The sequence below is a fragment of the Onychostoma macrolepis genome, chromosome 19, assembly GCF_012432095.1.
Source record: "Onychostoma macrolepis isolate SWU-2019 chromosome 19, ASM1243209v1, whole genome shotgun sequence".
Classification (NCBI taxonomy): Eukaryota; Metazoa; Chordata; class Actinopteri; order Cypriniformes; family Cyprinidae; genus Onychostoma; species Onychostoma macrolepis.
Window position 1 is genome coordinate 28,987,803 of NC_081173.1, and position 25,263 is coordinate 29,013,065.

General features: G+C 35.1%; 1 protein-coding gene across 6 annotated transcripts in view; it reads left to right on the forward strand.

Moving 5' to 3' along the window:
* trpn1 (transient receptor potential cation channel, subfamily N, member 1) overlaps positions 1-25,263 on the forward strand; it is a 90,044-nt gene that overhangs the window by 11,743 nt on the left and 53,038 nt on the right. For 3 of the 6 annotated variants that reach the window (XM_058752813.1, XM_058752814.1, XM_058752815.1), the window contains exons 3-6: positions 2,722-2,817; positions 12,140-12,253; positions 13,307-13,411; positions 15,376-15,474. In XM_058752813.1, the coding sequence (XP_058608796.1) occupies positions 2,722-2,817; positions 12,140-12,253; positions 13,307-13,411; positions 15,376-15,474 (414 nt within the window). Of the gene's footprint in view, positions 1-2,721; positions 2,818-11,735; positions 11,987-12,139; positions 12,254-13,306; positions 13,412-15,375; positions 15,475-16,237; positions 16,330-23,272; positions 23,292-25,263 lie in introns of those variants that run through there. The other 3 variants (XM_058752816.1, XM_058752817.1, XM_058752818.1) reach the window with 3 other exon arrangements.

Below are 25,263 nucleotides of genomic sequence, written 5' to 3' on the forward strand. Positions count from 1 at the left end.
GCGTTTAGATGCTGAGGTGATGAAAGAGTCAGCCGTGTCCAGTCGGCTTTCCGCCGCCGCAATGCGGTCTTCTGCGTCGTCAATTCTTTTCTTTTTCCGTTGGACATTGCCGCATTTTTAATTTCAGTCAGGCTGTTCTCTAATGTCTTCACGGACGATGATACTTCACTTAATTGTTTATCAATACCGTCCAATTTAGTTCCAAACTCCGTTCTCAGTGTTTTTAATTCAGCTAACACGTCCGACATATCCGCCATGACAGCCAGGTCAGCTTCGGCCTGAGATTTCTGTTTTTCCGTGCCTTTTCTACGAGCTCTGGTAAAAATGTCACACTGTTTCGAGGCAAGATGTTTGGACATACTCAGATTGTTATTTTCGATCGGAATTGGTTAAATTTACAGGGGTATTATAACTTTTTTGTGTACAGGTTATCGGAGCAAATTAATCAACCAGCCATCCTCGCCAGAGCCACGTGACGCCCCTTTTTCTTTTTCTTTTTCTTTTTTTTAATAGAAAATGTTTGTATCTCTTTCTGTGTTTCTAAAGGCTGGAATACACTACACGACTTTTAAAATCTGAACAGATTTTTAAACCCCAAGGCATCATACACTGACCGACTTTGTAAATAGTGACAAAGGAAAACTGGGCATCATACACTACGCGACTGAAGATCATACACTACCAGACTTTAAAGTTGTTCCGATCACAACGAACTCACGCAGAAACGTGTGCCTTGTTGCTAGGAGACGCATGACAAATGAAAACATAACTGTTCTAAAATCGGCTGAAAATATCAAACATGTTTGATATCCTCCGACTGGATAGAATCAAAGTCTGAAGCTAAAAAATCGGAGTCTGTGACCATCATACACTACGCGATTTTCTGTGGAATCTGTCAGCTTTAATCTGCAGACTGGCTCCGACTTTCCTCAACTAGCAGCAACTTGTTCAGACTGTAAAATCGGGGGGAAATTGGAGCAAAAATCGCGTAGTGTATTCCAGGCTTAAGCCTAAACTACTTCAGTTCAGTTACCATGCAAACTCTCCTGAAAATTTGTTTTTTTGATACAATGTTTCAGACCAATGATAGTCATATAGAATAGTGCTAACGGTTGTGTTTCTGTCGTTTTCTTTGTGGTTCACAGTAGCATTAGCATGTTCCCTACTGTAAGCAGCTGAAATTGCAGTCCTGGTTAACAAGTCTCTTTTGACAGGATGGCACAGATATTTCCAATACCAAAAATGACTTACAATAAATGTGAATTCACCAACCTCCTGCTTCAGAGAATCGACATTAATGCTGAATTGTGGTAATGTGGGTGCAAACTATGTGTTCAGTTGTAGCCTGGTATTTTGTGCTTTTTTATGAAGTGGTGTGACTGCTTGCATCCTTTTCCCCTTTGCTCACAAACTTACGAGATCTGTGGTCATTCGGTAACTCTTGGCGATCCTGCTGGAATGTCTGTCCAGCTGTGCATGTGTGTAAAGGCGATTCACTGAACCGTTGGAGTCAATTTGTGTCAGTGACTCAAAGCTTCTGTCGTGAAATGTCCTTGGATAACCTCTACAAGGATTATAGTCGTCCACTTCACAGTCTGAGACACATACTCCCGTGAAAAAAGACCGTGAGGTCAATAGTGCACAGATGATTACACATGAGTGACATGATTACAGCATTTACACTTTGAAGTCAGTATCAGAGATGATCATTAAAATGTACCATTGCATTTGATTTTCTCTTTATTTTTCTCTTTATTCTCATAACTCTCAAACAGTCATAACTTTAGAAAGACATACACTACAGGTCAAAAGTTTGGGATTGGTAAGATTTTTTAAAATGTTTATTGGAAGTCTCTTCTGCTCATCAAGGCGGCATTTGTTTAATCAAAAATACAGTGAAAATTAAGAAATATATTTTTCAAATGTAAAAAAATTTTTTTTGTGTGTGAATATATTGTAAAATGTAATTTATTCCTGTGATGCGCATCTGAATTGTCAGTATCGTTACTCCAGTCTTCAGTGTCACATGATCCTCCGAAATCATTCTAATATGCTGAATTGCTGCTCAAGAAACATTTCTTATTATTATCAATGTTGAAAACAGTCGTGGTGCTTCATATTTGTGACCCTGGATGACAAAACCAGTCTTAAGTGTCAATTTTTCGAAATTGAGATTTATACATCATCTGAAATCGGAAAAAATAAGCTTTCCATTGATGTATGGTTTGTTAGGATAGGACAATATTTGGCTGAGATATAACTATTTGAAAATCTGGAATCTGAGGATGCAAAAAAATCTAAATATTGAGAAAAACGCCTTTAAAGTTGTCCAAATGAAGTTCTTAGCAATGCATATTACTAATCAAAAATTAAGTTTTGATATATTTACGGTAAGAAATTTACTAAATATCTTCATGGAACATGATCTTTACTTTATATCCTAATGATTTTTGGCATAAAAGAAAAATGGATAATTTTGACCCATAAAATGTATTTTTGGCTATTGCTACAAATATACCCCAGCGACTTAAGACTGGTTTCGTGGTCCAGGGTCACATTTGTGTGGGAAAAAAATGTTAAATGTGGAGACTTTCAAAAACATAAAAAATCTTACCGGTCCCATGCATTTGACCGGTAGTGGATGTTAGACATATATTATACCTATTTTGTATTAAAATTTATTATGAATTAGTTTGTTTTTATGTTGTTTCTATTGATCAGGATGGCAGATCAGCATTACACATCGCTGCAGCTCACTCCAAAGACGAGATCGTCAAACTACTGGCCAGAAAAGCTGATCCCAATTTACCAGCAGGGGTGAGATGTTCAGTTCACTTTTATCTTCACATAATCACATTCAGCTCATATTGAGATATGTGTTTCTTTGAGGGGTAAAAGACCAAACAAATTGGTACAAACTTTCCTAATAGTTTAATGTTTATGTGCATGGGTTATTTAATTGCATTAAACATTTAACTAAAAGTCAATCAAACTAACTAAAGTCTGTTTCGTGGCTTTTAGTCACACATTTCTTACTGTTGCACATTTTTAATAATGTAAATCACATTATATAACAGTAGAACAGTCTTTTAATGTGATTATCCATTGGCAGAACCTGATTTTACCAAGTGTGACATGTTCCTGGATCAACATCTTTGTTGACCCTGGAACAGCATTGTGATTAACCAATCAGATTTGAAGAACCAGTTTATAGTTTTTATGAAGTTTAGGCTTACAAACAGTGTTTGGTGCTTGTACATCAGTGTCATTCATCTATCATTTCCTTTGATTTTAGGGATTACTCATGGGTAAGGTTAGGTTTAGGTGTAGGGATATGGTCAAGACTAAATTTTTGGATTAAAATGTTGTTCCAGGGTCAACAAAATATGTTGCCTAGGAACACCTCTAACTCTGCAAAATCAGGACATGCTTATCCATTGACCTCTGAATGCATGATCGTGACCAGTGACATGGGTCTCAGAAAACGTATCCTGTTTAATCAGGAAATGGGCATGACTATGTAATTGATTGTTTACAGTCTTCATTGAGTGTTTATGTTGCTGTGTGACAGCTTTTAAAGGTTTTTTTTAGAAGATTTATATTGAGTTATTTTATCATCAAAAGCTATTTTCCATCAGAATCATCACAGTTGTCCAGTTGTTTTCACAGGGAGATCAACATTTGCAACAGAATCAGAATCAGAAAGAGCTTTATTGCCAAGGGTGTTTACACACACACAAGGAATTTGTCTTGGTGTTAGGAGCTTCCAGTACAGAAAGTACAAACATAGTGCAGACAACATATAATTAAGGTAATAAAAAACACTAATAATGAAGAGAATAGACAATAAATTATAAATAACAACAGTAATAAAAATAAAAATATACAGAAAATAAAAAATGTCCATAGACAGAACTGTGAATGTGCATATGTCCTATGTACGGATGAAGGTTTGAGTTATTTACAGATGTACAGTATTGGGGTGTGTTATGTGTTGTTCAGGTGGAATATGGCATGGGGGAAAAAACTGTTCTTGTGTCTGGCTGTTTTGGTGCTCAGTGATCTGTAGTGCCAGCCAGAGGGCAACAGTTCAAAGAGAGAGTGAGCTGGGTGTGAGGGGTCCAGAGTGACTTTCTTAGCCCTTTTCCTCACTCTGGAGATATAAAGATCTTGGAGGTTGGGTAGAAGGGCACCGATAATCCTCTCAGCAGTCCTGACTGTCCTTTGTAGTCTTCTGATGTCTGTTTTGGTAGCTGAGCCAAACCAAACAGTTATAGATGAACACAGGACAGACTCGATGATGGCAGAGTAGAACTGTTTGAACTTGATGGCAGGTTGAACTTCCTTAGCTGGCGGAGGAAATACAGCCTCTGCTGGGCCTTTTTCACAATAGAGTCAATGTGAATGTCCCACTTCAGTTCCTGAGAGATGGTGGTGCCCAGGAACCTGAAGTAGGGAAAACTCTTTTCCGGTCCGGTGAATGCGCTAATAGAACAGTGGATACGATTGAAAGTAATCAGTCCTGTATTGCGCTCTTATGTTCAAACATGAATAAGAAGCAACTGTTTATCGTTTTACAACTTTCCCAACGACGAAATTTACTCCAGACACTGACAGCAACTGATGCTGCAGCGCTGCTGGTGCAGGAGAAGCACGATTACGAGAGCCACCTTTCCCGGTGAGTATAACGTTCTTAATGGACTGTAAAACGGTAGAGGATTGAAACTAAACAGTGACTATAAATTTTCACAATATATTTAAAGTAGATTATGCTTATACATTGCCTTATAAACGTAAGGTAGGCTACCATATCGAAGCAGTTACGCTAGCAGTGGAACATTTTAGTAAGGGGAATGTGTTTTCATTATTTGCGTGGTCTTCTGCGGGGTTCTGACCAATACAATTTAAAACATCTCTGGTATTTTTTTTCTTATGTCTGCCCCTCTTTATACTGCTCTCTGTGGTTAAGCTCAGTGGTTCCCAACTAAGTGCATAGATCCACTTCTAACTGTGATGTTCTATGATGGTCTAACTGTTCTATATCTGCATAAACCTGTAATAGTGATTCACCAAGTTAAACTTAGTCTTATGAATACTTAAATCATGAGATTATTATTTTTAGACTGACTGTCTAGACTTGTCATATTCCAACGTTAACTCAGAACACAATAATTAATATTACACCTGGAAAGGAAGAAATGTTAGTCGTGATTAAGTATGATTAATTTATTTTAAAATAATTAATATTAAAATTCCTTCACAACATGTTTAGTGCAAACTATTAATGTTTTATTACTTTATTCTCTTTAATTAGGTGCTCTTCATGAGGCTTTGGAAAAAATATAGGAGCTGGAAGAACTCGTGTGGAGCTTCAACATCTCTCAAGCTTTGCTGGATAGCCAGTTAATAACATCATCCTCATCTACATACCTGCTGTAACATCCTCCTCATCATCCAGTTACATCGTCCTCCTCCTCTTTATTACCCAGCAACATCAACCACATTTTCTTAACACTCAGTAACATCAGACAACTACTAAACTTGCTACGCAAACAAGAGCAGGTAGTGCCTTTTAGAGAAGTTGCATAGTCACCCTTAGCCTATTTCATAAGAGAATCCCCATGCTATATGCCAGTGGCCATCAGCAGACCCTGGACATGCCAGTGGTAGGTGTGTAGTATTATTATTTTATTTTTTTTTTCGCTTGGCCCCCCAACAAACACAATTTGTGATGCCTATGCCTATCCAATGGCTTTCACATTAGGGCACTTCTACCAGGCCATAGGGAGGTTTTTCATTTGGGTCCACTTTTCCATCTGGACTGGCATCAAAGTGTGAAGCATCGGGGTGGATGAAGACACCACAAGGAAGAGCATTAACATCAAAGTTCTCAGCATTGCAGAACTTCTGCTGAGCTGCTTTTTCGAACTTGCTTGCAGATGTCATGACAAAACATATATGTATATCTCTTGCACTACATTGTAATCTGATTTGCACATCATGCACTTTACATTAATTTTTTTTATTAACTGTTGTCAAAATAAAACTGTTTTGAAGAATAAGTTTTTTTTTTTAACTGGGTGCAGAGCCTATACCAGGCCTTCTGTTTGCTTGTGAGTAGTGATGGCCGGTGCATTATGACAAAAAGATTTATTGCTTTGACCTTTGTGACCTTTCCCCTCCCCCACATGGCCCACCCACATCGCGACCACCCAAGTCGTGTTGACCCCTTGACCGTTAATGAGATCCAGACGTGAGGATTGGAATGTGAAATTCCGGGGATGAGATATGTTGTATGTACAAGTGTAAAACCATAAATGAACTGTCAAGTAATGTTTTGAAGATTTTATGCTCATCCGGTGTGGGGTTTCCCCATCTGCGGCGCGCGTGTCCGGTTGCGTTCCGAGGCGCGCTTTTTCTATGGAAAAAGATAATGGTTTTAAAATCAGAATAAATAAACATTTTTAAGACACACTCCCCAGCTCGCACATATATTCTGTTGGGTGTATAAAAATAATTGAAATAAAATAGGTAACATGACTAATAATGAGAAGTGATAAAAAAAACTATGTTTAGTTTAACAAATAAAATGGTCTTACATTCCTCGTGGAAAACAGAGAATACGCGTCTTCATGGTATACCAGTCGGCCTCAAATGACCTGATTACAAAAATTGTGTTTAGTTTAAACATGAATTCTGTATCTCTCTCTCCTCTCTGCGGAGTGAGCACGCTACTGTCTGTGTGTGTGTGTGTGTGTGTGTGTGTGTGTGTGTGTGTGTGTGTGTGTGTGTGTTTGTGTGTGAGACGCAGGCCCCACCGCTCATGCCATCTCGGTCTGCTGCGAGTGAGAAAGTTTTGCAAACATTTTTAAAAATGAGATGTATAACATTGTTTTAATGTTTCTTTAATTCGTCGGAAGTCCTTATATTTTAACTTATTTCACATCAAACGATTGTTTAAAAGTTTCTTATATCTTCAAAATTGAATGTTTTTAAACTAAAAGTAGTAACATTTCGGTAGATGTATAACGGCGCGATGGCTCGGTGGTTAGCGTTGATGCGACGTGACTTGATGTTTATTTTGAACGAGTATCTAATCCCGGCTCGGAAGGTCTTCAAAACTTTTTAATTATTTATCTAAAACGACAACTAATCATCCCTTTAGGCTACGAATTTGACGTTGGTTGCTATCCTCTCTCTCCTCCTCTCTTTCTCTCTCTCTCTCTCACACGAACGCGTGCGCATTCAATCGTCCCGAGTCGTAGGCTATTCTCTTCTTTTAAATGAAAATAAATAAATAAACTGTGCGATCATGCACGATATAAAACAATGCAAACATTTACACTAGTTTTAGTCGTCACTAAACATATAAAAACGTTGTACATTTTACCAGGAGCGGAAATAAAGAATTTACGTTACATTAATTAATTTTATACCGTATTATCCCCTAAACCTACCCATTGCAGTAAACTTTTATTTTTATTTTTCATAAGCATCATTTAGTATAATTTAATTTAAAAAGCTAATTTATGTAAAAAAAATTTATTTAATTTTAAAAAAGTTATGCTCGTGGGTACAATCATTTGGAGTATTACTACACTCCATAGACACTCCATGACACTCCATAGACAAAATCTTTTTTTTTTTACTGTACGCCTACCAAAATTCTGCATACAACCATTTTAATAAAATATTGATCGTAAGCTATCTTAATTATGAAAACTCAAGAAATTTCATCATAAATTTGCAAAACACAAGCATGTACATTCATGATGCTAACATATTATTGTAACACAGTTTGTACTGAATACACTATAATCAGACTTTAACCAGTAATACTGTATATTTTTAAGATACTGAAAAACACAAATGTCAAAACTTCTACCATGCTCCAACGATTATATGTATAGCATACAGTATAAAAATAAACATTTCAAGCTAAAAAGAGACTCAAGTAACAAACTTTTTTTTTTTTGTAAGTAACAATCATGTTTCAGCAAAGCAAACCATTTATCACACATTTTAAAGAAGTATTTTAGTTTTTTCACTGGCCACACACAAATGCTGTTTTTCTTAAAAACACAAACATGCACGTTCATGCTGCTGGCATACTATTGTAGACCAGTTTGTGCTGAATACAGTATAATCAGCCTTTAGCCATTAATATGCTTTTAAGATTCTGAAAATCACCAATGGTAATACATGGGATGGTATGACATCATGTTACAAAGGCAGTTCATTCATCATACATTTTAAACACATATTTAGCATTTATTTAAGTTTATTGAACTTATAAAACGCATCATTCTCATCCTTTAAAGATGTCAATAAATAAAATGTGATTATATGTAACATATTATATAAAAATAAACATTTACAACAGCCAGGCTAGGCGATAATAAAATGTCTTTTTTTTCTGTGAACAATGATGTCCATTCTGTGAATTAAAGATTTCCAAAAATAAAATAACTAATAAATAAAAATGTTTAAGTTGTAAACGATATTAAATATTAACAAAACTCGCAGCTCCTCTTTGGGGTAATCTCGACACAGACAAGACAAGGGAGGGCGAGGGTCGAGTTACAGACCAGATGATCTGAGATGTTAGTCTGCTAACCTTTTCTCTAAGAGAGAGTTTCCCTACTTCAGCAGATGTCCGGTGACTCTTATTTCAACTAAAGAATAGTTTATATTAGATTTATTCCACATTAAACACTTCAGCATCTTTAAAAGGTTCTTATTTTAAGTATCATCTCCAATGTTTTAACCCCCTCACACATGCGATAAAACATTTCGCCAAAGTCTTTCTGTATGTTTTAAAAAAATAAACTAGCAATATTTTAAAAAGTTCCATATGTGAAGGTTCTGGGTGTTTGTCACAGCGTTGACGTATCTTTCGTCAAATGCGGAGATTCCTTATTTAAGTTTTGTCTTTTAGAAAATTTTATATTTAACTTATTTCAAGGCATATTACTGCTTAAAAAGCTAAATAAAAAATAAAAAAGCGGCCATATCTTAGAGTATTAGCCTACTAGGGTGAGCCTGTGATCTAGTTCTACACTTATATAGTTGTATATGGTCGTACTTTTCTGAACGTTCTTTATCAGCAGGGTGAAACATACCCTTAGCTGAAAATATACTACTGGTTGTCTACTAAGGAACATATGTAGACAGACCATATGACGATGTAACATCTTGACTGATGGTCACGTGATTTAAAGGGTCACGTCTTTGAAGAGCGAGTTTATGGCTTTTGCAGGCACCAATCCTTCTACCCATAACATTACAGCTCATTTAAAGTGTTTGTTTAAGTCAACTACAGACATGTGAAAAGTCTTTACAAAATCGTCCATGTCACCATGGCACACATTCTTCGGAGTTGTAAACTACTCTTGAATGAATCGACACATGTGAGGAACACCTTATGCGGAGCAATGGGTCCCTGAGCATATTTAATTACGTTTTAAAAGCACAGAACAAGCTAAATGAATGTCAGACGGTATGAAAATACCTACGTTGTTAAAACCTATCTACAATATGTATTAAACATATGCTTTGTCGTTAAGACTGCTTATTACTAGTGGTAATACTGTTGTTAAGTTTTAACGGTTCACAAGTCTCATAAATCAATATCATTTTCATTTATTACTTTTCTTATTTTTACAAAGATTCAATTCCTAGTAAATATAAGGCCACACATGATATTACAAAAGAAATCAGGTTGACAAATGTTTTTAAAAATAGGGAATGCCAACTCCAAACAGATCCTCACACCCACACCCACCCAAAGACGCGTATTCTCTGTTTTCCACGAGGAATGTAAGACCATTTTATTTGTTAAACTAAACATATTTTTTTTATCACTTCTCATTATTAGTCATGTTACCTATTTTATTTCAATTATTTTTATACACCCAACAGAATATATGTGCGAGCTGGGGAGTGTGTCTTAAAAATGTTTATTTATTCTGATTTTCTCCTTGAAACCATTATCTTTTTCCATAGAGAGAGAGAGAGTGGGAGGGAGAGAGAGCGCGCGCCTCAGAACGCAACCGGACACGCGCGCCGCAGATGGGGAAACCCCACACCGGATGAGCATAAAATCTTCAAAACATTACTTGACAGTTCATTTATGGTTTTACACTTGTACATACAACATATCTCATCCCCGGAATTTCACGCATTCCAATCCTCACGTCTGGATCTCATTAACGGTCGAGGGGTCAACACGACTTGGGTGGTCGCGATGTGGGTGGGCCATGTGGGGGAGGGGAAAGGTCACAAAGGTCAAAGCAATAAATCTTTTTGTCATAATGCACCGGCCATCACTACTCTTGTGCATTTTTGATTCTTAGTGTTATTTTATAACCAAATTATTAACAATTTTAAACATTTAATAATATTACCCACTTAATTGATGTTTTAAGTCTACAGGTGGTATGGTATTGTGTTTATTTATTTGCCTTTTGTATATGTGCTTATAGAATAGCAAAGTTTACTATCGGACATCATTCCAATTTATTAAGTGTGTGGATATATAGTGGGAGCTGAATCTTCAAATGTCATGCCATTTAAATGAAGGGAACATTTTTTAAAGCAAACATAATTTGGTGCCCTGAAATCCCCGAACACTGAATAAGGGTTAAAATGACCATTACTATATAATATAAAAGATAGGTCAGTAGGCACAGAAAACATGCATTTTTAATCACATGCCATGATATATATTAATCCTATTAGCAGAGGGTGCTGTTAATAAGAAGTTGTTATAGACACTGAGACAACCAATATATTTGAAACAATCTTATCAGAAAATATACTATCATCATTAGCTAAATCCAGTCTGTATTTACTTCAAGCTGATGTGGCTCCTCATGCTTTCTTATTGACAACACTTGGACCAAATTACCACTTTTCCCTGCAATACTATTTGAGACTGTAGTGTCCACACGCACGCACGCACATTTGTTTGAGTAATAGTAAGGACATTGCTTAGACTTGCATCTGTTTTCTGTCAGGTAAGTTATATCTTTTATAACTCATTTACTCATTTTATAACCATTACCGCAAAACGCTAGATTTAAATAAATAATGATAATTATTATTAATTTAATAATAAAAACACGTTTCGGCTGATTTATAAGCCTTTTTAACAACCAAGGACCAGTAAAATGTGCCCACTAATCGGTTGTCATAATATTTCACTATATAAGTGAGGAAAATTGCCCCTCACAAGTATAGTTAAACCAGTATACACAAATAGTTAACTTTTTTTTATTAAACCACTTTGAAATTCATCCATAAAGCCAACAAGTGATAAATTGGAAATGAGCTATAATGGCAACTGTCAAATAATACATACTTTGACAATAAAAAAACAAGTTTCTCAAAAAATTATTTAGCCTTCCTTAAAAACGGTCCACAAAACGGACAACATTGGCTATTCTTACTTTATAAGAAAATAAATTAATGTAATGACGGCGAGAAAACTACTATTCCTAGAGCATTTAAATAATGAATAGCGATCGTAGCGGGCTGAGGCGCGACCGGACGTACCGCTTCCCTACTTCCGCTGTCGGTCGCCATATTGTGAAATAGGCCTATGGTGAGTGGGGGGAGTGCAGGGGGGTTCCTCCTGAAGTCTACTATCATCTCCACTGTTTTGAGCGTGTTGAGCTCCAAGTTGTTGTGACTGCACCAGACAGCCAGTTGCTCAACCTCCTGTCTGTAAGCAGACTCGTCTCCATCCTTGAAGAGGCCGATGACTGTGGTGTTGTCTGCAAACTTCAGGAGCTTGACAGACGGGTTTTTAGATGTGCAGTCATTTGTGTAGAGGGAGAAGAGAAGTGGGGAGAGAACACATCCCTGAGGGGCACCAGTGCTGATGGTGAGAGTCCTGGATTGAGTTTGCCCAGCCTCACTAGCTGCTGCCTGTCTGTCAGGAAGCTGGTGATCCACTGACAGACGGAGGTGGGCACAGAGCTGTGTGAGTTTGTCTGAGAAAAGATGAACAATTCAAACATTTTGTGTGTAAATCTCATGAAGTTATTATTGTACTCCATGTATGTCAAACAATACCTCAGTATTAAAAACACATGAATTATCGCATTGATTTCACTGAATTCTCATTCATGTTTAGCCCAGTGATCAGTTGCCCCTGCACTACGCAGTGTCTCGACCGACCGGAGGACTTGGAGTCGTGCAGACTCTGCTCAAGTTCAGCAGCAAAGATGCTCGTCTTATACCAGACAAGGTACAAAAGCATTGATCACGCTCAGTGATTAATTATATGAGAAAATGTGTCCTCCAGAAGCTTGCGTTCTGCAAGTGAACAGTGCTTTGTAGTGCCATCACAAAGAAGCACAAAATCACTTTCACCTTAACCGTTCCCTCCTGGTGGAATGACCTGCTCAACTCAATCCAAGCAGCCTTAGCCATCTTCAACAAAATCCTAAAACACATCTCTTCCATCTACACTTGACCCTCCAACACTAGCACTCTCAATTCCATTTCTATTCTATTTGCTTGTTTTTATTTATTAAAAAAATTACTAATAGCACTCTCTATTTTATTTCTATTCTCTCTACGCATTTACTTTTTATTTATTAAAAGACTTGGCACTCTAACAAAAACACTCTATTCTATTTCTATCTACTTGTTTTATATTTATTAAAAATGACACTAATAATAGCATTCTCTATTCTATTTCTATTCTATCAACTTGTTTTCTATTCATTTGTTTAAAAATCCCTCTAAGTCTAGCATGCTCAGTTCTATTTATGTTCTATCTACTGTTTTCTCTCTTATTGAAAATAAACTTGACCCTCTAACAATAGCATTCTCTATTCTATTTCTATTCTATATACTTGTTTTTATTTAATAAAAATGACACTCATAATAGCATTCTCTATTCTATTTCTATTTGCTTGTTTTTTTAATTTATTAAAAAACGTAACTGTCTAACACTAGCGCTCTGTATCCTTTTTCTAGTTTATCTACTTGTTATTAAAAAATTGCACTGCATTAGACTATCCGGGGCTTGTCAAAGCACTTACTGTACATATTATTGCTCTTTTGTTGGTTTTGATTGCATCTATTGTCCTCATTTGCAAGTCGCTTTGGATAAAAGCTTCTACTAAATGTAAATGTAAAAATTACAATTAGTTCATTAAACCAGGTTTTTTTTACTACAATGGCCAGATTATGTGGTGTTGTTGTATGATTGTAATTCTTGAATACAGCTGAGAAGTAGATGTTCTTCACTACGAGATCAAATGTTCCCTGCCGTTTTTTCCTCTCTGTCCAGGATGGCTGCCTTCCGCTGCTGCTGGCTGTCGAAGCTGGGAATGTTGTGATTGTTCGGGAACTCCTCTCCTGCCAATCCGAGCCGCAGCTCAGAGCCATGAAGGCAGTAAGCATCACATGACCTTCCAAACCTGAAGATTACATTCATACAATCAAATCAAGTTATTTTGTTGTTATTGAAGTCAAATAAATAACCGTAATGTAAAATGCCTTTTAATATTATTTTCAAACTCCGTTTGAGAAGTTAACAAACATGTTCTGTTACAGCATAATGTACTGTAATTTAGGATTATTCAAATAAAAATAGTTCTGAATAGGAAACTCTGAACATAAAACTGCAATGGTTCACTTTCAGTTTGAGTTTGACCACATTTGTTTGATTTAGCTGGTTTTAAGTGTCATCAGTGGAAATAGCACTCATCTTTTACTCAAAACAAAGCTCTCTAGTTCTTAAATAGGTCAGTTCGCTTTTCTTCGTCTCTGTTAAGCGGTTTAAAAATTAGGGGTGTCAACGTTAACGCGTTAACACGTGATTAATCTAAAAATTTTAACGCGTCAATACTTTTTTTAATGCAAATTAATCGTTTGATAAGGTTTGACCCCAACTTCTTCCCATCATCGCAGCGCGGAAGGTTATCTATCAGCATGTGTGATGAGGGTACAGCACTAGTGTTGCCAGGGCAGCGGCACAAGTGGGCTATTTTGAAAATACAGTCGCAGGAATAATTACAGAGCCGTGGTTTGCGGTTTTTTGGCCTACTTTTATAATGTACCACGGTGCCCAAAGTGTATATAGACAAATAAAAATTTAAATAGATCCTTTTACTAATGTGTATTATACTTGGAATGTAACATACCTGGCAACTTAAGAACGGAGAGGCGGTTGTAACATCACAAATAATGTGAGTTTCAGCCAGAGCAGCAGAAATAAACATGACAACAGCCACTATAGATTATATAAGATGATAAACACACGATTACGATAGGATATTTGTATGTGATTTTCTTTTTTTTTTCTTTTTTTAGTTGAATGTGTACATCTGAAATGCTAATTTGTGCAGCGATATAAAAGGTTATAAATAGCATATTTTAACAACAGTAAATGACCAAATTCCACATGTGATCGCAAAAGGAAGTTATTACAAACACTCGATGGTGGTTTAAAGTGAGTTCTGAGTAAAAGTGTACTATTAATCTCATAAATTGTCTTATGTAGCACAATGCTAATGTTAGCTCTAATGCATCTGCAGAAAAGGTCCAATTCTTCTTCATAATGCATTTTGTCATAATACTTCAAGAAGGTCGCAAGAAATGTTTGAATGATAATAGTTGAGTAAATGTATACTGGGATTGAAGCGATGTGGCTTGGTAAACGTTTTATTGCCCGTTTAAAGGCTGATAATGGCTGAATAAAAACAAAAGAATAATGATAAAAGAATAAGGATTGTGTCTCATACCTGTCGGAAGTGTGAAAGGTTCTGTTTCCTTAAACTAGTTTGTCATGATTTCTTTATTTCAACACCTTTAGAGGTAAATCCTAGTATTTTAAATTTGTGATTAATCATGATTAATCACAGTCCATGACTGTGATTTAACGGGATTACATTTTTTAATTGATTGACAGCACTAGTTTTTTGTCAGAGTATCTGAGGTATGAGCTGTAAAGGCACAGCCATTTTCTGGAAAAGGGGGAGGGGAGCAGCAGCTCATTTGCATTTAAAGAAACAGCATGTTTATGTTTCCACTCAAAATAGGCATTTTCAAAACAATATAATAAATTATCTGTGGGGTATTTTGAGCTGAAACTTCACAGACACATTCTGGGGACACCTGAGACTAACATTACATATTCTAAAAAGGGGCATAATAAGTCTCATTTAACCTTTATTTTATTGTTTTTTTTTGTTTGTTTTTTATGGTTTTAGTTTAGTTGATGATTATAACCCTGCATCAAACCCTGAATCAATACCAAAATCATGATTGGTCGTTGTTTTGAAACCATATGACCCAATTTTGCATCTCAGCTTGATGTATCTGGTTTGCGTTCTGATGGTTGAATTGTGTTTCCAGGCAAACGGCGACACTGCGCTTCACATCTGCTGCAGACGGAAAGATGTTGAGATGGCCAAAGTCTTGGTGGAGTTTGGGGCAAATCCAGACTCTCAGAACGTAAGAAACTCTCTCTCACACACACACACGCGTACACACACTCACACACTCATGCACACACACTCACTCACTCACTCACTCACAAACAAAAAGCAAAGACATGCTCAAAGGGCTATTCTGGTGTTGATTTGTCTGGTTCTTTGAGTCGGTGTCCTGTTGGCCAATGGCCTTTGATTGATGGACAGATGATTTTACCAAACCAGTTGAACATCAAGGCTTTCAGAGATGTTTTTGTGACCGTTTCCAGTTTAAAGCAAGTCATAAGTTATTAACTGTAGATGTTCTGAGATCTATTTAGTTTGAGTAATGGTTCACATCAGGCCAATATGAAACAGTGTTATTTTAGAATAATTGATATTCTGTACCATTATAGTTTTTGTTAATTTTGAATTATATTTTAAGTAATTTTAATGTTGTTTTTTTTTGTTTGTTTTTTTTATTCAATATGTCTATATAGTATTTATACATTTTTAAGTATTAGTTTATTTTAGTACTAAAACTTATTTAGTTGACACATTTCTCGTTTTTATTTAGTTTAGGTTTTTTTTAAATATTTCAGTTCATGTATATTTATTTTCAGTAACAAATGTTTTTTGTTTTTATGGTTTTAGTTTTAGTTGATGATTATAACCCTGCATCAAACCCTGAATCAATACCAAAATCATGATTGGTCGTTGTTTTGAAACCATATGACCCAATTTTGCATCTCAGCTTGATGTATCTGGTTTGCGTTCTGATGGTTGAATTGTGTTTCCAGGCAAACGGCGACACTGCGCTCACATCTGCTGCAGACGGAAAGATGTTGAGATGGCCAAAGTCTTGGTGGAGTTTGGGGCAAATCCAGACTCTCAGAACGTAAGAAACTCTCTCACACACACACACGCTGCACACACACTCACTCACTCACAAACAAAAAGCAAAGACATGCTCAAAGGGCTATTCTGGTGTTGATTTGTCTGGTTCTTTGAGTCGGTGTCCTGTTGGCCAATGGCCTTTGATTGATGGACAGATGATTTTACCAAACCAGTTGAACATCAAGGCTTTCAGAGATGTTTTTGTGACCGTTTCCAGTTTAAAGCAAGTCATAAGTTATTAACTGTAGATGTTCTGAGATCTATTTAGTTTGAGTAATGGTTCACATCAGGCCAATATGAAACAGTGTTATTTTAGAATAATTGATATTCTGTACCATTATAGTTTTTGTTAATTTTGAATTATATTTTAAGTAATTTTAATGTTTTTTTGTTTTTTTTTATGGTTTTAGTTTTAGTTAATAAACTTAGGGAACGCCAAGGGTGTAGTTTTGGTTTGAACATTGTGGGGGTTGAAGTGTGAACTGTTTTAGTAGAGTCCCAGGGTCATGCTCACTCATAAGGTTCATTTATTTGTTTGTTTGCTTATATATTTATTTTTGTGACATGGTCTTTTGTGCTATCATCTATGCAAAGTTGGTGCAATAAAGTAACATCATAGTTACAGGGCTCCAGGCTAACTATTTTTACTAGGAGCACTGTAGCCCCTCAATGAAAAGTTTTAGGAGCACAAGCCGAAAATTCAGGGGCACGCCTTAAATCAGCCTGCATTCACATATATTCCCCATTTAAACTGTGTTACTGACAAATGCTTTGATAATAAAAAGACTTAACTCATAGAAATGACGATGTGCAGTATTCTTTTAATTTAATTCTTTTAAGTATTTCTTAATTTCAGAGGATGTGAAAAAAAAAATAATAATAATAATAATAATAATAATAATAATAATAATAATAATAATAATAATATATATATATATGTGTGTGTGTGTGTGTGAATGATAAAATTACTATTGTTTTGCATACCTTTTATGTAGAAAAGGTATATATTGTACTTTATTAAATGTACCATTATTCTTCTATAGTCTTATGGAACTGACCAACAACTTCAGTGATTTATGTGTTATTTAAGCCTGGAATACACTACGCGATTTTTGCCCTGATTTCCCCCCGATTTTACAGTCTGAACAAGTTGCTGCTAGTTGAGGAAAGTCGGAGCCAGTCTGCAGATTAAAGCTGACAGATTCCACAGAAAATCGCATAGTGTATGATGGTCACAGACTCGATCTTTTAGCTTCAGACTTTGACTCCATCCAGTCGGAGGATATCAAACATGTTTGATATTTTCAGCAGATTTTAGAACACGTATGTTTTCATTTGTCATGCGTCTCCTAGCAACAAGGCGCACGTTTCTGCATGAGTTTGTTGTGATCGGAACAACTTTAAAGTCTGGTAGTGTATGATCTTCAGTCGCGTAGTGTATGATGCCCAGTTTTCCTTTGTCACTATTTACAAAGTCGGTCAGTGTATGATGCCCAGTTTTCCTTTGTCACTATTTACAAAGTCGGTCAGTGTATGATGCCCAGTTTTCCTTTGTCACTATTTACAAAGTCGGTCAGTGTATGATGCCCAGTTTTCCTTTGTCACTATTTACAAAGTCGGTCAGTGTATGATGCCCAGTTTTCCTTTGTCACTATTTACAAAGTCGGTCAGTGTATGATGCCCAGTTTTCCTTTGTCACTATTTACAAAGTCGGTCAGTGTATGATGCCCAGTTTTCCTTTGTCACTATTTACAAAGTCGGTCAGTGTATGATGCCCAGTTTTCCTTTGTCACTATTTACAAAGTCGGTCAGTGTATGATGCCTGGTGTTTTAAAAATCTGTTCAGATTTTAAAAGTCGTGTAGTGTATTCCAGCCTTTAGTCGCAAATTGAAGAAAAGTTTTTCAAAGCACTTTGTAACTTTTCTTACTTGATACACAAAAAAAGCAAACATGACAAAATCTGATTTGATTTGATATTTTATAATAGTGATTTTATCATTTCAATACATAAAGGCAAAATATGAGTGACTAATAAGCCAGTAAGTGCTCCTCTGCTGCTATCTACAGGTTAAAGCCTAATTGTGATTTGATGGATTTTTTAATATTAACAGTGCCGCAAAATCAACTTTGGTTCCCGAGTAAAGATGTTCTGAGCTCGGACAAATTAGTTTGCGTCTCGGTCCGAGCTGATAAACGGTCTGCACTGCGCAGCTCAAATGAGTAGCGCGATTTTGTTACGCTTTTGTTTCGTTTGCCGAGTGATGTTTCTCATATGCAACAGAAATGGCAACGCGACCTGAACAATTTGGTGGTCACGCCAGTGCGACTGCTCATAAAATTTACTTGCACCAGCAGAAGAAATGGTCACAAAATGCAGTCTGGAGCACCTGAGTTAACAATTACTTGTTTATATAGGATATATATGAAATGTATTTTATATTATTTAGGCAATTATAGTTTGACAGAATGTTCTAATTCAGCATGCCATGGGAAGTCAATCTAACTTAACATTATCTTATATTGATATTGTTTATTTCTTACTCCTTAACAGTTCATTGGGCTCTTAATGATTTAATCTATGCCATATTTTGGAATATATGAAGGCAATTTACCATAGTACCAGAGTAACTGTATCATTTGTTATAATAAGACTAGCCTATTAATCATTACCAGGCCAATTATGCCTTTTTTAAATTTATTTTTATTAATCAATATAGCATTTGTTATGAAGAAAGAACACCCTGCACATTTAGAACCAATAGCTACAACATGCCACAGTTGTAATACAAATCTATAGGGAAAAATCTATTCCCTTAACAGATTATCTAATTTAAAGTCTACAACAAGTTAGACAAAATTTTACACAATAATAATATATATATATATATATATATATATATATATATATATATATATGTGTGTGTGTGTGTGTGTATGTGTGTGTGAATGATAAAATTACTATTGTTTTGCATACCTTTTATGTAGAAAAGGTATATATTGTACTTTATTAAATGTACCATTATTCTTCTATAGTCTTATGGAACTGACCAACAACTTCAGTGATTTATGTGTTATTTAAGCCTGGAATACACTATGCGATTTTTGCCATGATTTCCCCCCGATTTTACAGTCTGAACAAGTTGCTGCTAGTTGAGGAAAGTCGGAGCCAGTCTGCAGATTACAGCTGACAGATTCCACAGAAAATCGCATAGTGTATGATGGTCACAGACTCCGATCTTTTTAGCTTCAGACTTTGACTCCATCCAGTCGGAGGATATCAAACATGTTTGATATTTTCAGCCGATTTTAGAACACCTGTGTTTTCATTTGTCATGCGTCTCCTAGCAACAAGGCGCACGTTTCTGCGTGAGTTCGTTGTGATCGGAACAACTTTAAAGTCTGGTAGTGTATGATCTTCAGTCGCGTAGTGTATGATGCCCAGTTTTCCTTTGTCACTATTTACAAAGTCGGTCAGTGTATGATGCCTGGTGTTTTAAAAATCTGTTCAGATTTTAAAAGTCGTGTAGTGTATTCCAGCCTTTAGTCGCAAATTGAAGAAAAGTTTTTCAAAGCACTTTGTAACTTTTCTTACTTGATACACAAAAAAAGCAAACATGACAAAATCTGATTTGATTTGATATTTTATAATAGTGATTTTATCATTTCAATACATAAAGGCAAAATATGAGTGACTAATAAGCCAGTAAGTGCTCCTCTGCTGCTATCTACAGGTTAAAGCCTAATTGTGATTTGATGGATTTTTTAATATTAACAGTGCCGCAAAATCAACTTTGGTTCCCGAGTAAAGATGTTCTGAGCTCGGACAAATTAGTTTGCGTCTCGGTCCGAGCTGATAAACGGTCTGCACTGCGCAGCTCAAATGAGTAGCGCGATTTTGTTACGCTTTTGTTTCGTTTGCGGTGATGTTTCTCATATGCAACAGAAATGGCAACGCGACCTGAACAATTTGGTGGTCACGCCAGTGCGACTGCTCATAAAATTTACTTGCACCAGCAGAAAAAATGGTCACAAAATGCAGTCTGGAGCACCTGAGTTAACAATTACTTGTTTATATAGGATATATATGAAATGTATTTTATATTATTTAGGCAATTATAGTTTGACAGAATGTTCTAATTCAGCATGCCATGGGAAGTCAATCTAACTTAACATTATCTTATATTGATATTGTTTATTTCTTACTCCTTAACAGTTCATCGGGCTCTTAATGATTTAATCTATGCCATCTTTTGGAATATATGTAGGCAATTTACCATAGTACCAGAGTAACTGTATCATTTGTTATAATAAGACTAGCCTATTAATCATTACCAGGCCAATTATGCCTTTTTTAAATTTATTTTTTATTAATCAATATAGCATTTGTTATGAAGAAAGAACACCCTGCACATTTAGAACCAATAGCTACAACATGCCACAGTTGTAATACAAATCTATAGGGAAAAATCTATTCCCTTAACAGATTATCTAATTTAAAGTCTACAACAAGTTAGACAAAATTTTACACAATAATAAAGCCTACAATAAAACATGATAAATTCTAGTAAAGGTGGTCATGAGTAGTTTAAAAAGTTTTAAAAAGAAACAAGTCTTTTTCCAACATTACTGATTCAAGTGAACTTTTGGAGAAGTCATTAGCCTGAGGATTCACATACTTTTGAATGGAAACGTTATATTTTGTGTAATTTTGTGTTTAAGCAGATTATGTTTGTCTAATTATGTGACTTAATTGACGATTAGATCAAATCTAGACATTATTTTGATGAAATAATTCCAGAAACTGCATTCCAGGTTTCTGTTATACAAGTTTGTGAAGTTTCCACCATAATTATACAGTTAATTAACCCGAATTTGAGAGCCAGGAACAGAATAAAAGAACAGATTCGATCTCACTGAGAGCATTGATAAGAAAAGACACAAGGCAGCGGCAGAAGTGTGGACCGAGTTAATGGACAGAAGTGAGATAATGGATTTTTGGAGGCGTTTTGAGTAAGAAAAAGGCAGATTTTGTACCTAAGGGACTTGTTGACATGATTGATCACCAATTCTGTCTTCCTGTTAATGGTGCTTCCCAAGGGAAAGGAAGGAAAGGGAAGAAATTCTCAAAAACATCCGTGACAATTATCCCTGTGTAAATGAGATAGACAGTGTGATTGCTGATCACTTTAGCCACATCCTGTGCAGACAACGTGTGCTATTTTACTATTAGTTATATGCAATTGTAGTCATTTATTTATTTAAAATTTTGAATTACTTTTTATTTTTACACTTTTCATTTTTAATTTACTTTTTAGTAATTTTGTTGTGGGCTTAATAGTGTTATTAAAGTTAACTACTCTAAAATAAAATAAAGCTAGTTGCCCAGGAAACATTTCATTTAGTTTAACTTGATGTTTTAATTGTATTATACTGTATTCATGTGCATTACAGTCATTTTGAATGATTTTATTAAGTACCTACAGTTTCTAGTACCCAGGAATTATTTTAAATTATTTGTCATTTTATTAAAAATAGTAATACAAAATTAAATTTGTAATAAATTTTAAATAATTATTAAAAAGACAATTAATAAATATAATTGTAATTACCTAGAATTACTTTAGGAATTTTAAAACTTATTTTAAAAAAATACTGTAATACCATTTAATCAAATGTGAGGATGAAAACCTCTGAAGGATGTGAGGAGGTTATGAATATTGAAGGATCTGTCGACATATTTGTTCATATTTCTTTCGTTTTGTTGGAGACATAATGACACTTTTGCTAACATTAGATGCCTGAAGTATGAAGAGTGGGTTATTTTTCTAAAGCATAGTGAAAATGAGTTCCACACAATAATCTTTCATCATCATCCTTGAACTGTCAGGAAAGAAGCCAAACTACACTGTCACTGAGCATTACATTTTATGTCTGCTGTGACAGCTGGGATTGCTTCTGGAGCGGTCTGGAGTTTTCTGTGAGGCTTGGAAACGAGTGAAGAGTGAGTTTGAAGGGTGGATGGAGGAAAATGTTTGTCCTGTTAAAGGTGCTCCCAAGGGAAAGGAAGGAAAGGGAAGAAATTCTCAAAAACATCCGTGACAATTATCCCTGTGTAAATGAGATAGACAGTGTGATTGCTGATCACTTTAGCCACATCCTGTGCAGACAACGTGTGCTATTTTACTATTAGTTATATGCAATTGTAGTCATTTATTTATTTAAAATTTTGAATTACTTTTTATTTTTACACTTTTCATTTTTAATTTACTTTTTAGTAATTTTGTTGTGGGCTTAATAGTGTTATTAAAGTTAACTACTCTAAAATAAAATAAAGCTAGTTGCCCAGGAAACATTTCATTTAGTTTAACTTGATGTTTTAATTGTATTATACTGTATTCATGTGCATTACAGTCATTTTGAATGATTTTATTAAGTACCTACAGTTTCTAGTACCCAGGAATTATTTTAAATTATTTGTCATTTTATTAAAAATAGTAATACAAAATTAAATTTGTAATAAATTTTAAATAATTATTAAAAAGACAATTAATAAATATAATTGTAATTACCTAGAATTACTTTAGGAATTTTAAAACTTATTTTAAAAAAATACTGTAATACCATTTAATCAAATGTGAGGATGAAAACCTCTGAAGGATGTGAGGAGGTTATGAATATTGAAGGATCTGTCGACATATTTGTTCATATTTCTTTCGTTTTGTTGGAGACATAATGACACTTTTGCTAACATTAGATGCCTGAAGTATGAAGAGTGGGTTATTTTTTCTAAAGCATAGTGAAAATGAGTTCCACACAATAATCTTTCATCATCATCCTTGAACTGTCAGGAAAGAAGCCAAACTACACTGTCACTGAGCATTACATTTTATGTCTGCTGTGACAGCTGGGATTGCTTCTGGAGCGGTCTGGAGTTTTCTGTGAGGCTTGGAAACGAGTGAAGAGTGAGTTTGAAGGGTGGATGGAGGAAAATGTTTGTCCTGTTAAAGGTCAGGGATGGATGAACAGACAGCACTTATGGATGATTATTTGCATCATAATATTGCTCCCAGGGTTATTATAGATAACTAAAATCATAAAATAAACCTTTGTTACTTGAAATAAATTTAACTGAAATAAAATAAAAGACATTTTATTTCAGTTAGTTCCTCAGGCAACACTGATGTACTCAATTAACTAAAACTGAAATAAACTTAATAAAAACACTTTAAAAACTGAACAACAAAATTACTTCAATTTTGCAAAAATTAAAATGAAAACAAAAAAGTAAAATCAAAAACTACTTCAAAATATTAATAAAGGCTATAATAGTATCCCAATGAGACCAAAAAAAAAAAAAAAAAAGAGAAATGTTAGAAATGTTGCCTATGTAACTAACTAAAATAAATGCAAATATGTTAATGATAATAACCCTGGGAGGGACTGAATTAGTAATTGATTTGGATCCAATTTGGATCCAAATCGAAGCAAGCACAGACTGAGTTTCAGATTCATGTTTAAGTGCTTTCTGATTAGTTATTCATCATTCATTAGAGAGTGTCCGAGTGCTTCATCTTCATAAGGTGGACACACACACATTTACATTATATTTACATTTAGTCATTTAGCAGACACTTTTATCCAAAGTGACTTACAAATGAGGACAATAGAGGCTATCAAAACCAACAGAAGAGCAATAATATGTAAGTGCTGTGACGAGTCCCGGTTAGTCTAATGCAGTACACATACAGTAGCAAGGTTTTTTGTTTATATATATATATATATATATATATATATATATATATATATGTGTGTGTGTATATATATATATATATATATATATATATATATATATATGTATATGTATATATATATATGTATATGTATATATGTATGTGTGTGTGTGTGTGTGTGTAGACACATCATGTGATCTATATATTAGAATAGAGAATGCAAGTGTTGGTCGTTCTAGTGTTAGAGGGTCACTTTTAATAATAAATAAAAAGAAAATAAGTAGATAGAATAGAAATAGAATAGAGAGTGCTAGTGTTAGAGGGTCCATTTTTCAAATAAATTAAAATGAAACAAGTCGAAAGAATAGAAATAGAATCGAGTGTTAGAGGGTAATTTTTTTTAAATAAATAAAAAGAAAACAAGTAATTAGAATAGAAATAGAATAGAGAGTGCTTAGTGTTGGAGGTTCAAGTGTACAGGTGCTGGTCATATAATTAGAATATCATCAAAAAGTTGATTTATTTCACTAATTCCATTCAAAAAGTGAAACTTGTATATTATATTCATTCATTACACACAGACTGATATATTTCAAATGTGTATTTCTTTTAATTTTGATGATTAGAGCTTACAGCTCATGAAAGTCAAAAATCAGTATCTCAAAATATTAGAATATTTACATTTGAGTTTGAATAAATGACCATCCCTACAGTATAAATTCTGGGTATCTCTTGTTCTTTGAAACCACAATAATGGGGAAGACTGCTGACTTGGCAATGATCCAGAAGATGAACATTGACACCCTCCACAAATAGGGTAAGTCACAGAAGGTCATTACTGAAAGGTGTGGCTGTTTACAGAGTGCTGTATCAAAGCATATTAAATGCAAAGTTGACTGGAAGGAAGAATTTGGGTAGGAAAAGGTGCACAAGCAACAGGGATGACCGCAAGCTTGAGAATACAGTCAAGCAAAGCCGATTCAAACACTTGTGAGAGCTTCACAAGGAGAGAACTGAAGCTGGAGTCAGTGCATCAAGAGTCACCACGCTCAGACGTCTTCAGGAAAAGGGCTACCAAGCCACTTCTGAACCAGAGACAACGTCAGAAGCATCTTACCTGGGCTGTGGAGAAAAAGAACTGGACTGTTGCTCAGTGGTCCAAAGTCCTCTTTTCAGATGAAAGTAAATTTTACATTTCATTTGG